The 15,871-nt window shown below is 47.3% G+C and overlaps 1 protein-coding gene across 2 annotated transcripts in view; it reads right to left on the minus strand.

The window, feature by feature from the left end:
* The window catches only part of LYST (lysosomal trafficking regulator), a 3,192,287-nt gene that overhangs the window by 2,044,424 nt on the left and 1,131,992 nt on the right, over positions 1–15,871 (minus strand). For both annotated transcript variants that reach the window (XM_078648813.1, XM_078648812.1), the window contains one exon: positions 9,379–9,577. In XM_078648813.1, coding sequence (XP_078504939.1) covers positions 9,379–9,577 — 199 coding nt within the window. The remainder of the gene's footprint in view (positions 1–9,378; positions 9,578–15,871) is intronic.

Genomic DNA, 15,871 nt, shown 5'->3' on the forward strand with positions numbered 1-15,871 from the left:
GTTGATGGAACGGGACCTCCACTAGGAGATTTTTCGGCTGTGTCCACCAGACAATGGACTTTTTTGTTGACTGGGAAAGGAGAATTCGGTCCTCCCAATGTCCTGAGGATTGGTCCCATTTGTCCTCCAGATCCTGCTGTAGAGGTCTCATTCTCAATCTGGAGTTGGGGATGAGAAAAATGCAAGAGGCCATCGAACCCAGTGGTGATGCCACTTGTCATACTGATGGCTGATGTGCTTGAAGAAGAGTATTGCACTTCTGCTTCATTGATGACAGTCTCTCCTCCAAAGGAAACACTTTTCCTATGCTGGAGTCTATGGTGGCGCTCAGATAATGGAGCATTTGAGTGGGCTGATGTAACGATTTTTCCATGTTCACTTGAAGGACCAAGCGGTGTAGCAGATTTAGGCAGATCCGATAGTGGTTCCTCATCATCTGGAGGGACAAACCCTTCAACAACCAATCATCCAGATACGGATACACGAACAGGCCTTGACGATGTAAAGCTGCGGCCACCACTGCCATGCATTTTGTGACTACTCTCGGCAGAGATTTGAGGCCGAATGGTAAGACTCTGGACTGGTAATGTTTGGCGCCTACCATAAATCTCAGGAACTTGCGATGACATGGACCAATCGGGATGTGGAAGTAGGCATCTTGGAGATATATCGAACACATCCAATCCCCTTTCTGCAGGTGCAGATATATTTGATCTAGCGCCAACATACGAAACTTCTTCTGGATGACCTTGTTCAGAGATCGAAGATAGGTCTGAATTTGTGCGTTTGGTCTTTTTTTGGCACAAGGAAATACCTGGAGTAGACTCCTTTTCCTCGTTGAGCAGGAGGAACCTCTTCTATGGCCAACTTTTGCGGAAGGATTGAAACCTCCTGACGTAGTAATTTTAGTTGGTGAGGGTGTGATATTACTGGAGGAATGTTCTTTGGGGGGGCTCGCGGAAAGATAGAGCATGTCCATTGTTCAGTATATTGAGCACCCAGTGATCTTTGGGTATGTTGCGCCACTCTGCTACATGATTTGAGATACTTCCTCCCACTGGAGTGGGAAAAGGCGCTAGAGGGAGCAGAAAACCGTTGTTTCCCTGAGGTTTTGGCTGCAGTGGAGGATTGCTGTTGGTGTCCTCCTCTGCCTCTGGAGGATCTACGGCTTGGTAATGCGATTTGGATTGCTGAAATTGCCTCTGCGGCCATTGAGGGGTTTGAACCCTCTGATGGTAGTTTTTGCAGTTGTACGGCCTGTACCGGCACTTGAATTCCTTTTTCTTTTCCAATTCTACGGACTTGGGCGTGTCCAGCTCGGCCTTCATCCAGGCCATTTCCTCATTGGTGTGGGTGCCAAAAAGAGAGCTGCCAGAAAAAGGTAGATTTATGATGCATTGCTGGGCTTCAGGCTTCAAAGCCATTAAAAGTAACCAGGAAAACCTCCTTGTGCATAAACCATGTGTATTTGAATGCGCAGCCAGAGAAGCCCCATCACTGCTGTACTGCTTACTTGATTTGCTCCAACACCCCTTCCTGGATAATCTCCGCAAAATCCTGGTGATCCTCTTTCGGCAGTTTTTCTTTAACATGCTCCAGGGAATCCCATAAATAGGGGATCCTGATCAGCAGGTTTGTATTTCTTCTGGATTCTCGCAGAAGCAGATTTGATCGATGATGGAGTGAGGAAGATGTCCATCACTGGTTGAAGGAGACCAGGAACCAGTTGGAGCAAAGTTTCATATATAACTGACACCGATGTTTAAGGCGCGGACATTTCTATATTCAGTTTCTGCGCTCCTCTGGAAAGTACATCGTGGAAGGTATTGATGTCATCAATAGGAGATACTCTTGATGGAGGACTGTCCAAGAGGGTAGGTGAATAATCCCTCTGAGAGAATCTAGTCGAGGAGGATGACCAAGAAGGGGATCTTCGTCTTTTACGGTGGGTATGAGAAGATCTATGCACTGGAGATGTGTCATGGAAATATCTGGTCAGAGTAGCAGGAGACCTGCCCACAGCTTGCACCAACCGTGCTAGTGGCGATCTACGTAGCGGACTGGAGTATTCCTCAGGCTGTTGTGCTGCTCCTGAAGTTTCTTTCTGCTCAAGGTGGATGGGAAGAAGCCATCTTGGAGAAAGATGAACAGAAGGCGATCTAAGCCGTTGTGTTGGTGATGTTCTGTTTTGCCGGGATTTCCGTGCTTGCCGTTCTGGAGACAGAGAAGATGAGCTTCTCGACGTCGAGATCACGGAGTAGAGCCCCCAGGTGATAAAGAAGGCTCTGCGTGGTCTTTGGAAGTGGAATGGTGTGAGGAACGATGTGACGCCAATGGAGAATGCCTCGATGTCGAACGGCTATGTGTCACCAGTACTGCTGAACCTTTTGAGAGAGATCTTCGATTCGACGTCGACATCTTCAACATCGAATGATGCTCTGACGACGGGGAAACTCCTCTCACCATTGAACCATTCAACCTCACTGATCCCGCTCTCAACGTTGATCACCTAGGAGACCTCAACAGAGGAGTGTTTATCGACAGAATTAACCTTCTCGACGTCGGGTCCTTCGATCTCTCAGATCTTGTTCTCAAGATTGAGTGTCTAGCAGAACTCAACGAAGAGGTGCTTGAAGGCGGAGGTCTTCTCGACGTCGACAGGGATCGATGCCTTGACGGTGAATGCTGCCGTGAATATTTCACCTTAGGTTTCGACGACGATTCCTTCGTCACCGATGAAGATCTGGCCATCGACGTTGACAGCCGCCTAGACTTCGATCGCCGTACCTCCGGCGACGACGAAGCATGTCTCGACATCAAACGCCATCTTGACAGCAATGACGGAGAGATATTTCTCCATGTTGTGTGATCCTGCGCCCATGCAGAACGACTCCTCGACGCCGATCGTCACCGGGTTGAAGACGGCATAGGGTCTGATGTACCTTTCTTTTTGGATGACGACCGGTGTTCTCTTGGCGGCGAGCCCGCCGTCGAAGGTTTTCTCGTCAACCTTTTTGGTGCCGGTGGAGGCGTTTTTGGCACCGAGCCCGACGCCGATGGAGAGCAGATTGGAATCTTACTTCTGGAGGAAGATCTGGCTCTCTCCTTCCTTTGCCTCACAGGAGACCTGCCTCTGGAAGGTAGTTTTCCTTTTTTCAGCCAGCCCATAGAGACAAATCCTTTCTCTGCCCTTCAAAGTACGCTTGGACGAGGACTGACAATGTTGGCAAATCTTGGGAACATGATTTTCAGGAAGGCAAACAATACAGACAGGATGGGAGTCTGATTTCGCCTTCCTTTTACCACAAGAAGGGCAAGAGTAAAAAAGAGAAGGCATTTTTGAGGTAAGAAAAATGCTCAATTCTCTCAAAAATGGCAAAATACTACTCCAACAACTAAAAGATGTTGAAGTAATAAGATTTAGTAAACAAATAGGAGATAATTTCTGACAAAAAAGCCAGAAAAAAGCGAGCTGATTAATCAGGGTCCTCACTGAACGAGACGGAAAAAACAACTGACCTAACTGTCACCCTTGAAGCATGATGGGAAGCTAGGGGTCATGGCTGCCTTAAAGGCACGGTGCCAGTTTTCTATGTGTTCCTATGGGTTAGCTTTTCAGAGTTCTACACTAAGTTTTCTACAATGCAGCCTGAGAACTGGCAATGCTTTCATTCCTCTTTGCAGGATTATGGTTTCTACTGTGCATTAAAGCAGTTTCAAATGTACTTTGTTTTTCCCTGCTTTTTTTTGTTTGTATATATGTGCAAAGAGAATTCTTATAGCATTACTCAGCTCTTAGTTTATGGAAGGCTGCATTTGTTTTTTTTTTGTTTTAATATATATGTGTATATATATATGTATATATATATATATATATATATATATATATATATATATATATATATATATATAGAGCTTCATATGTGTTTTCAAATATATGTGTATATGATTTTCCAGGGTCCCCGCACATGGGCGGGAATATTCATGTGCTTATGACTATTGATGAGGATCCACTGGAAGAAAACGTACTCTTCCAACAGCCTTTGGGCCTCTCTTCTTGACCGCAACTTCGGGACCAGCGTCGGCGGTGCCAATCGCGCCGCTAGAGACACCAGTGTCAATGGAAGGGCCTCCGATGTAGGCATCGGCGCCGAACGAAGCAGAGAGGAAGAAGGATCACCAGATGGCGCCGGGACTGAGAAAACGGAGTTGAGAACCTCTGAGCCAGAAACTGCCAAGACGGTGCCGTCGGCATAAAAGCTGCTTGCTGAGGAACGAACAAATTGAATGCATGCGAACCCACGTGGCCCAACAACGCACTGGTAGGGTAAGCTGCTCTGGCAAACATGCTGTGCATTGCATTAGGAAAATGCGAAGGATCCGACTCAGATCCAGGAAAGGGTGGATAAGGAGCCGAGCCTGAATCGACTCGAGGCCGAGTAGGCGTCAGGTAGTCGGACCCAAAACAGGTGAGGATGCAGGCACAGGAGAAGACCCCCTAGGTTCCTGAGAATCTCTTGGCGCCAGAGACAAACCTTGGCGCCGGAGAACCCCTCGGTGTCTGTGACTGCGCCAGAGAACCCCTCGGTGTCGGAGTGAGCCGGAGTCATTTGAGGAGAAGGGGAAGGCGACGGCAAGATGAAGTCTTTAGAACAACATCGCAAAGCCGGAGACGGCGACCTCGAAGCTCTATCCTTCGATGAACGACATCGGGAACCATGCTTTCTCTTCTTCTTATGTTTCCTCAACTTCTAAGTATGCAAAGTCAACAACTTTGATTTTGACCTCTTTCGGGGCCTCTTTTCCTTCCTCGCCTTCGCCAGAAAAAGCTTAGCCTCACTCTCCTTCAAAGCCTTCTGTTTCATCTTCCGACCACTGGAGCAGCCTCCGACGTCGTGCCCTGAAGAACGACACCACAAACAGTCTTCATGGGGGTCAGTGATAGACATATGACAGCCACTCTCTCTGCAGGGCTTGAAACAAGACTTCTTCGATGTCGCCATAGCACTGCTACACTAAGGTAAACAGCAGATAAAGTAACTATTGAAGAAAATGGAGAGTCCCTGAAAACCGTTGAGTCGACGGCGAGGAAAAAAGGGAACTTCAGCATGCCAATGAGGTCTACTTGTGGCTTCGGTGACGTCATACAGAGCCGCAAGCGGAGCCGTGCCACTGTGACGTCCTCGCCAACATGCGCGAGGTAGAAAAAAGTTTCAGTGGAATGCTGGCGCAGGGGTAAATTCAAAAGGTGAGTAATGCACAGGCAGATGTATCCATCAGAAACATGTCTCAGGTCAGCAGCAGCCTAGCTTGCTGCCAGTTCTGGAAAACTGGTACCAGGAGCACTGAAGGCCGCCTAGGAGAGCTTTACAGTGTAGGAATCATACCTCCCACACCGTTTATGGTGTGGGGGTATGATTCAAAAATGTTTGATACCAAACATGACAGGGTTCGTTGCTGCCAGTTTAGAGATGGTCATCGCGTCATGACGCTTGGCCACTCTAGGCATCTTAATGGCTGATGCACTTACAACCCGGGAGACTGGACATCAAAGGTTGTAGGGGTGTTCTACTCATGCAGAGGCACACTCACACTTAAAACCGAGCACCCTGCCTTCAGGATTGAAAGGCCTGCCTGAGGGGTGACTTATAGGCTTTAAGTGCAGTGACCTCAGTTATAGGGAAACCTATATCTGTCATAAGTGGTGCTGTGTCTGAACTGGGGTGGCGAAGTGAGCTAGAGAACAATAATGGATTCAACCCAGTTCAGAGACTGGGGATTAGTGACTGAAAAGTTTCAGCGCTCCAGCCATCATCTTCTTGTGTTTGCTTGTTCGCCCTAAGTTGGCAGGGTATGCCCAGACATGGGTCGATTGCTCACTTTGCCACTGGATTCAAGCTAGCCTAGCTGAGGAGGGATGTTAGCCCGAAACCAGTCCCAAGATGCTTGTTTATGGTCCAGGGAAGACATGGCTTGGCAGTTCGGGCTGGACTGTTCCCATGAGGTACAGGGTCAAGACTGATTTGCATATAGCTGTGTCTGAACTGGGGTGGTGAAGTGAGCTAAAGAACGATGATGGATTTAACTGAGATCTGTAACTGGGGGTAACTGTCTGAAACGTTTCAGCGCTCCGTCCCTCATCTCCTTGTGTTTGCTTTGTTCGCCCTAAGTTGGCAGGGTATGCCCAGACGTGGGCCCCTTGCTCCCTTTGCTCCTGCATTCAAGGTAGCCTGGCTGATGAGGGCTGTTAGCCCGAAACCGGTCCCAGGATGCTTGTTTCCGGTGCAAGGAAGACATGGCTTGGCAGTTCGGGCTGAACTCTTCCCATATGAGGTACAGGGTCAAGACTGATTTGCATATAGCGGTGTCTGAACTGGGTTGGCAAAGTGAGCTAAAGAACGATGATGGATTCAACCCAGACCTGTGACTGGGGGTGAGTGAAAAGTTTCAGCGCTGCATCCGTCATCTCCTTGTGTTTGCTTTGTTCGCCATAAGTTGGCAGGATATGCCCAGACATGGGTCCCTTGCTCACTTTGACACTAGATTCAAGCTAGCCTGGCTGATGAGGGCTGTTAGCCTGAAACCGGTCCCAGGATGCTTGTTTACGGTCCAGGGAAGACATGGCTTGGCAGTTCGGGCTGGACTGTTCCCATGAGGTACAGGGTCAAGACTGATTTGCATATAGCTGTGTCTGAACTGGGGTGGTGAAGTGAGCTACAGAACGATGATGGATTCAACCAAGATCTGTGAACTGGGGTGAGTGTCTGAAACGTTTCAGCGCTCCGTCCATCATCTCCTTGTGTTTGCTTTGTTCGCCCTAAGTTGGCAGGGTATGCCCAGACGTAGGTCTTCAAGCTAGCCTGGCTGATGAGTGTGGTTAGCCCGAAATTGGTCCCAGGATGCTTGTTTTTGGTCCAAGGAAGACATGGCGTGGCAGTTCGGGCTGGACTGTTCCCAAAAGGTACAGGGTCAAGACTGATTTGCAAATACCTGTATCTTAACTGGGGCGGGGAAGTGAGCTAAAGAACAATGATGGATTCAACCTAGATCTGTGACTGGAGGTGAGTGTCTAAAAAGTTTCAGCGCTCCGTCCATCATCTCCTTGTGTAAGTTGTGCTCGCACCAGCTTACACAGGCTGCAATGGCAGGCCTGTAGTCACGATTTGAGCGGTCTCTCATGGGTTGCATAATATATGCTGCAGCCCATGAGAGATCCCTGGTGTACCTATGCCCTGCGTACCTCAGTACTATATACTAGGGACTTACAAGGATACACCAGTACCTAATGTGGGATGTACCCAAGTATTCACCATAGTAAATTTAAGGGAGAAAGCACAGGGACTGGGGTCCTTATTAGCAGGATCCCAGTCAGAAACCATCACAGCACCAGGCAAAAAGTCGGGGTAACCATGCAGAAGGATCCAACCTTCCTACAATCACCACCTCCTTAAAATGTTCTTTGACTTGGTATAAGTACTTCTGATGAAAGCTCTGCTAGAACAAAGAAGACTTTTGACTTAGGCCTAGATCACAGAGAGTGTTCGCCAAGGATTAGGTGGCTGATCTCCTGTTTTTCTCCTCCACAGACACAAAAAGTAGAAGGACTGCTAACTCCAACAAGAACCACTGAAGACTGGACCCTGCAGGTGTTTTGGCTAGAGAGTCCTAGTGCCTACAGTGCTGGCTTGAGCATTTGGAGGGCCTTGGAGTGACCAGGAAGAACTTTCCCAAAAGCTGGAAATAAGTGGACATTTTTCCATCCTCAGAGGACCAGGACATGGTGCTTAGTCATGCCCAGGGAGGACACATCAAGGTGGGCAAGAAAAACAGGTTTGTCCCACGCAGAGCTTTTTGCTGCACTGAAAATTGTTTCAGCATTCTGGAACCCTGCATGCTGAAGCTTCCAGCCTTGCCTTCCAAGAGGATTCTGAGAACCAAAAAATGGACTCGTACCAAATGTAAAACTTTGGACCGCGGCAAGGAGGCAAATTCATCCAAGCAATAAAGTGACATTGGCAGCTGCAAAATCCAGCTTTCTTCCACTCAAACTTTTGGCTCCGAAACCAACTGATTCAGTGGGAGCTCGACAATGATGTATCGCACTTCACTGGGCACTCAGTGGATTTTGTCCTGCTGAAGAATGTTGACTTCCATTTCAAAGACTAAGTGATAAGATGAAAACAAACTGCAACTACCTGGCCTGGAGTATTCTCCACTGCAGTCTGTCTAAAATCCCTCCTAGATCCCAGTCATCCATGAACTGTTGCTTTTCAATGGTGTTTTCCTTCTCCTCTGCCTAAAAAAAAAAAAATTATATCTCGGCCACCCCTTATTCTCCTTTAATAATGTTGGTGTATGTTTGTCCATTAAATTATTCTTCATTTTTCGAAATTAGTTTGTGATTTTTTTTTACCTTTGAAATTGTTGGTGAACTTGAGGCAAAACATACACTCTTCAGAGGATGGGGCTCTTCTGGGTCCCAACAGTTGCCATGAAACAGTACCTACTGAGGATTGCATTGACAGGTTTAAGGGGGAAAAAAGCGCCCTAACCCTAAAAGATCTAGAAGCGTTTGCGGATGCAGAACATATTTTATGGCAAGTATCTACCAAGTTCCTTACACTTGCAAAACCTGCGGCACACATTTTTTTTACACTTTATAGGATGTATTGGTAAGCACAGAAAAATAAGATGAACCTATTATTAGTGGTGAAATGTTCTGTGCGTGGTGAAGAGCATACGGATGAGCCCATACCATAACACTGATGGCAGCATATAAGAATCACCAAGGTCCTATTAACTTCCGCCTAAAAGAAGGCATCATTATTTGTAAATGTCAAATACTCAAAAATTACAAAATCTACTACTAAGAAACAGACCTCAGCTTAACCAATTTAAACAAATGCAGTTTGAAGTAAACATTAAAAAGATTACAAAACAGAAAAGGATTTCAATCAAAGAGGGAAACAGCTGAAGAGCCTAAAAAAATCTGTTTTCACTCCTGATATAAAGAGATGGGCAATGTTAAAATAGCGCATAGTCATAGCTTATATTTACTGTTACAGTTGGTAATCAGGCAAGCCTGAGTCCGATATCAGAGGAAGATTTAAAATGTTACAATCGCTAATGAGGAACAAGGTGTATTATGCTTAAGAACTTGGGACACCACAGGATTCCTTGGGTGAACGAGGATTTGAGTGCTGGACAGGGCTGATGCTAAAACCAAAAATAACTACTAAGTACTAAATACATGGCTTAAAAAGGAATAATCGTTTCATTTAAAATGAAAAACATGTTGCATTTATGCAGAAGTCATCAACATATTGACTGAACCAATTAAAAAGCACTGTTAAAAAAGTGAATAAAAACACAAAATACCTGCATGTAAAGAGCAGAAGAAATTGTTGGGATTGTGACAAACATATGTATGCGTAGGAGGATGTACTGCCAAAAGAAAATTGAAAATCAGTTTCAGAAGCTCCAGATCAGGGGGGCAGCCAAGCACTTCCTCAATGATTTTCACATAGGACAAGCAAACGTTCTTGGGAATTGATACAAGGTCGACATCTCTGTGCTCCTGGAAGAAATACAAAGTAACTGATCCTCGACTGAAACAAAGATTGTAAATAGACACTGCTTTACCAGGTTTGTAATAATATACACAGCTATAAAAAACCCAAAGCATTCCATCGACTTATGACAAATTTACCCCGCCCACTGCAGTAGTAGGTTTTCATGTGGTCACTAGCTGAAACACTCAGGCTTTTAGTAAAATATATCTTGTATGGTCGGCCTCTGGTTAGCTACTGACATGTATTGTCTCTTATTTTGATTGTGGACTACAAGATCCCAGTAGAATGCCTGTTTTAGAAAATGGACGGGCAAGGCTAGGAGCTAGTGGAAAAGGTTTACGACTAAAATTGATCTCAGAGCCAAGTGTACTCAGCAGAACCAGGAGACTAGTGATAGAGAGGGCAGGTTGCGGGCCTCTATCCCAACACTGCGGCCTGTCAGCTTTGCAACGTTGAAACATTGCGGTTTTGGTTATCAACGTAATCTACTGCCCCATGTTCAGTGTCTTAGGGCGAATGTCCAACATTGGAGGAATCTCCCTCTTACGCTTCTGGGAAGGGCAGCTCTTTATAAAATGATGCAAAAACAATAGTGTATGGACAGATTGCAGAACAGTGTCATACCTTCACCCCAGTACAGAGATCTGGGACTAAATCCATTTTTGCTCACCATGCCATTCCAGTTTGAACCTAGCCATATGAAAATCAGTCTTGACCCTGTGCCCCATGGGAACAGTACAGCCCGAACTGCCAATCCAAGTCCTCCCTTAAAAACTTGGCACTCCCTCGCTTCCTTTATGCGTTGCAGAATACCCAACATTTAATCATAGTTCAGTATTTTACCTCTGTCGAAAGTTCACAACCTTTTGTGGAATAACGGCACACCCCGAATCGCCTTCGCCAAACTTATTAGGAGCTGGTATGATGGCGGCATTGCTTTACCGTCCATCAGAGCATACTATTGGGACTCACAACTTATTGTTCTTAATCACTGGATGCACTGGCCACTTGATGACCCTGCATATCGGATGGATAGATATATTATGCTACCTGGTACTTATTTAAGGGCATTGTATGGAGACCGGAAACTAGAGACCAAATTCACCACGACCTCCACAACAGTCTGTCTGGCGTCTCGCAAATTCAGTGTTGGGCTGGAGGGGCAAAATTACACAGGCGACTCCATTACTTGACTCCCATCGCCTGAATATACTTGGGTGGCAACCTGGGATTGATAAATGGGATTTGATTGGTTCGTCCCGGGTGGGCGACGTGTGGGTTAAGGGTGGTATGGTATCTTTCAGTGATTGGATGCGGCAATACCAACTACATGAAGGAGAAACCTTCTGCTATCTTTAGGTGCGTAGTGTACTGACCAAGGTGCTTCATAGAGGTGAGGAATTGCTGGTGTCTTCCCCTTTGGATGACAGGCGATTGGACGACTATCTCCACAAGAAAGCCATATCTCTCACGTATCGTAAAATCCTCACCAATTTCTTCGACCCCCTTGACAAAGTCCATTCAAATGGTGTTCTGATGTGAGTGAGATTTCCGATGAGGAATGGAGGGAGGCCCTAGCGTCGCCCCGTGTGGTTGCAATACGCTCCCAGTTTAAATTGATCCAACTTAAGCTATTACATAGGACCTATTACACAATCTCCATGTTGGTCAAAATTGGTCTTCTGACTCTCCATTATGTCCCCGTGGTTGTGGCCACATAGGTACGTATTTGCACCAATGGTGGGACTGTCCAATTCTCCAAGGCTATTAGGGGGGGGGGGTCGTTTATGCTCTATCTCAGACTTGCGGGAAAGTGGCGGAGGCTACCCCGAGGTTGTGCCTCTTGAACATTTGGGACGTCACTGATCTGTCTAGACCTGTCGGCTGTGGGTCACTTTGGGAAGTATGGTGGCTAAGCAAAACATCGGCAGAACCTGGAAGGGATGGGTGGGTTTGAAATGTGCCGATTGGGAGTCCAATATGGACTGGTGCATGCAGGCTGAGAGAGTGTTGTACGAAAGTAGAGGTTGCCCGGATAAATGGATGAAAATATGGGCCCCATGGAACAAGAGCAGAGGCTGGCTTTGCGCTCCTTTTGCTGTCACTTTTACATTTGCTGTCGATAATGAATCACTGTAATTGTGCATCGTCGGGATTACTTGCAAATAAGAATCCTTCACTTAGGCTCCATTCTGATATGCTTTTTGTAATGTCCACAATTAGTTTAGCTGTCCACCTTTCATTTATTTTATTTTGTGTACTTTAATGATGGTTTGTTTTGTATTTGGTTTATTTATGTAATGTCATTTTGTTTGTCTTTTCAATAAATAGACAAAAAAATATATATATATATATATATATATATATATATATATATATATATATATATATATATATATATATATATATATATATATTAGACATGAATCTGTGAAAGAAACAATTTTTCACGGTATTTAAACTCGACCTCCAGTGCAAAGGGGATTTATGAGTTGGGTGAATGTGTATGGGCCATTTGTATGAAATATCAATGAGCATCAATCCCTGATAAAGTGTAGTGCTGGATCACCACCGTGGGCTTCACTATGTCCTTTGTGTACTTCTGACAGCCAAACAGGTGTCAGAGTTTCAATCAGGTACTACGACCAGGCTATACGTTTTTAACCTCAGTATTAAGTAGAATATCGGCTGGTAGGATCCACAGTACTCCATATTCTGCTGTTTCTTGGGTAGGTCTATGATTGTGGTCATGTGGAGATCCAGAGGTAGTACCCCAGTGGTGTGTGCTTCTTTGTACATACAGGGGAGGTTGGGGTGATAGTCTGTTGGCCAAGCCCTTGTAGAACTCTGATGGCAATCCATTTGGGTCGGCCGTTTTACCTGTCTGCATGGATGTGATAGTGTCCTAAATTCTCCCTCAGAGAAACTCTCTTCAAGTGCCAGTAGTCTACCTGTGAGAGCTGCAGGGCCCAATGTCCTGCAGGAAGTCTGTGTCTCCTCCTGTCCCGTTCACCTGCGTCCGAGAGGGCCTCATAGTATTTCGCGAAGCCCTCCACGATGTCTACGCTGTCTGTGACTCTGACCCGGGTTGACCCTTTTAAAGACTCTACCCAATTAAGACCCCGGTCGCGTTTCACCAGCCATGCCAATCAATTATCCACTTTAACTTTGACATCATAAAGACATCGTTGTGTAGCTAGCTGTGCCTGGCTTCATTCTGTGCTGGTGCCTGGTACTGCTGCTACTTGAGAAGGAGGGTGAGCAGGGACTGCTCCTCCTGAGTGTCCATCCAATGATTTTCTAGCTGAAGAATGTTGTCCTCAACCTGTGCCGCTGCAGCTATAGGTTGTTTTTCTTTCCTGTTGGAAGGGATTTGCCTAGCGCCAGATCACGGTTTTATAGGCTTACAAAGGGTCACAAGGGCCTGGACCGTGAAGTACATTTTTGTTGCTTCTTTTAGTTGCCCTGTCACCTTTCTGGCTTTGGATTCAAGCGTCTAATCGCCTGGTACCACCCGGCCTCAAATTCCATTGCAAGAAATTCACCATACAAATATAGCAAAACGATTGTGGTTCGACTCATCCTGGATGTCCCCCGACGCAGCCACATCTCCAGCCACCTTAGGAACCTGCACTGGCTCCCCGTCGACAAGAGGATCACGTTCCGGCTCCTCACCCACGCACACAAGTCTCTCCACGACCTGGGCCCCAAGTACCTCAATGACTGCCTGACCTTCTACACGCCCACCCGCCAGCTACGGTCCACCAGCCTCGCTCTTGCAGCCGTACCACGCATCCGAAGAGCCACCGCCGGAGGAAGATCCTTCTCTTACCTGGCTGCCAAGACTTGGAACTCCCTCCCCATCCACCTTCGGCTGACCCAGGACCATCTCGCCTTCAGGAAACAACTCAAGACCTGGCTGTTCGAGCAGTAGCATACCCCTCCCCCCAAGCGCCTTGAGACCCTCCCGGGTGAGTAGTGCGCTATACAAATGGCATGATTGATTGATTGATTGATTGTTCAAGAGTCGCCTGCACACTGTTAGTCCAAAATGTCTAAGTAGTGCTCTCTCGTCAGGTCAACCGTTAAAAACCCTGATTTTATCAATATATGCAGCTACACAAGTTGAGGAGCACAATACCTTGAAATATAAGCCATCCAACCAATTTAGAATTGAATAATACTCGAGGCACAAGTTACTTACCTTCGGTAAGGATATATCCGTAAGAAACAGTAGTTAGTGCTAGATTCCTTACCTTAGAATATCCCCAGGCATCAGACTGGATCCGGAAAGTTTTGCGTAGCAGTACCCCTGCACGTCGGGAGGCGTCGTCCGCGGCTCCGCGTCTGTCGTCGGCACCGGGATGACATCGTTGGAGTACGTAGACACCGCCCTCGTGCGCTGACGTCAGTTCTTTTACATAGCTTTTCCGCGCCAGGAACGCAGAGCCATGATAAAAACCGACACTGGTGCCATGAAACTAGGGCCCTCAAAGGGATGAACCTTAACCCTAGATGTCGATTCGCAGAACAGGGAGGATGGGTGGGGCGGCAAGGAATCTAACACTAACTACTGTTTCTTACAGATATATCATTACCGAAGGTAAGTAACTAATGCATCTGAAAGAAACAGGTTAGTGTTAGATTCCTTACCTTAGATTAGATACCCCAGCAATACCAACCCCAGTGGTGGATCTGCGAACCAAGATCACACCAGAAAGGCCTGGAGAACGGAACGGCCGAAAAAGTCATCTCTGGGGACTTGGCTGTCCAGGCAGTAGTGTCTAGCGAACGTGTGCAGGGAGGCCCACGTTGCTGCCTGACAGATGTCCTGCAAGGGGACTCCCCGGCCCAGGTCAGTAGTAGCCGTTGTGGCCCGAGTGGAATGGGCCCTCAGCTCAACAGGAGGCTCCTTTTTCGCCAAGGAGTAGCAAACCTTGATGCACAAGACGACCCACGGAGAGATGGTCCATTTGTGCACCGCCTGTCCCTTCTTAGCGCCCATGTAACCAACAAAGAGCTGGTCATCCACCAGGAACTGGCGTGTGCGGTCCAGATAGAATGAGAGCGCACGTTTTGGGTCCAGACGGTGGAGCCTCTCTTCCTCTCTCGAGGGATGCGGAGGCGGAAAGAAGGTGGGCAAGGTGATGGACTGCCCGATGTGGAAGGCTGTGAGAACCTTGGGCAGGAAAGAGGGACGCATCCTCAAAACAACCTTGTCCGGATGGACAGAAAGGAAAGGAGGTTTAGAAGAAAGAGCCTGGAGCTCACCCACTCTCCTGGCAGAGGTGATGGCAACCAGGAATGCAGTTTTAAGAGTTAGAAGACGAAGAGGGCAATTATGAAGTGGTTCGAAAGGAGCACACATCAAATAGGTCAGAACAAGGTTCAAGTCCCACTGAGGCATCACGAAAGGACCCGGAGGAAAGATGTGAGGGATGCCCTTCAAGAATCTATTTACAACAGGGGACTTGAAAAGAGAAGGCTCATCAGGAAGCCTTAAGAAGGCTGAAATGGCAGAAAGGTAGCCCTTGATAGTGCCCAAAGCAGAGCCCTGCCGGGCAAGACAAAGAAGAAAGAGGAGAACCTCTGAAAAGAGGGGTAGAAAGGGGATCCATAGCCTTTGCTGTGCACCATGCCACAAATGTGTTCCACCTGCAGGCATATACCGATTTTGTGGAGGGACGCCTGGCTGCCAGAATTACATCACAGACTTCAGGAGGCAAGTCAAATGGCCTCAACTGCCACGGCTTAATCTCCACGCATGGAGATGGAGACTGGACAGGTTTGGGTGGAGGACCGTCCCCTGCTGCTGCGACAGAAGGTCCTCCTGAAGAGGCAGACGAATCGGGGGATCGACTGACATGCTGAGTAGCTCGGGATACCAGTATCTTCGAGCCCAGTCCGGAGCCACAAGGATGACTTGGGCCCGGTCGCGCCTGATCTTCTTCAGCACTCTGGGCAGAAGAGGTATAGGCGGAAAGGTGTACAACAGACTGCAGCTCTACTCACGACGAAAAGCGTCTCCGAACGAGAACTGATGACATTGCGCGTTCTCCTCTGTGTCAAATAGATCTAACCAAGGCTCTCCCCACTGCTGAAAGAGACCTTGCACCACGTCCGAGTTCAGACTCCATTCGTGATCCATCATGCACCGACGGCTGAGGTCATCCGCCCTGGCGTTCAGGGAACCTGCCAGGTGTTGAACCACCAGGGTGACACCCTGGTGGTCCAGCCATTGCCAGAGGCGCCGAGCCTCCTGACAAAGGGTCCACGACCGCACCCCACCCTATTTGTTG

This window comes from Lissotriton helveticus, chromosome 6, assembly GCF_964261635.1.
Source record: "Lissotriton helveticus chromosome 6, aLisHel1.1, whole genome shotgun sequence".
Classification (NCBI taxonomy): domain Eukaryota; kingdom Metazoa; phylum Chordata; class Amphibia; order Caudata; family Salamandridae; genus Lissotriton; species Lissotriton helveticus.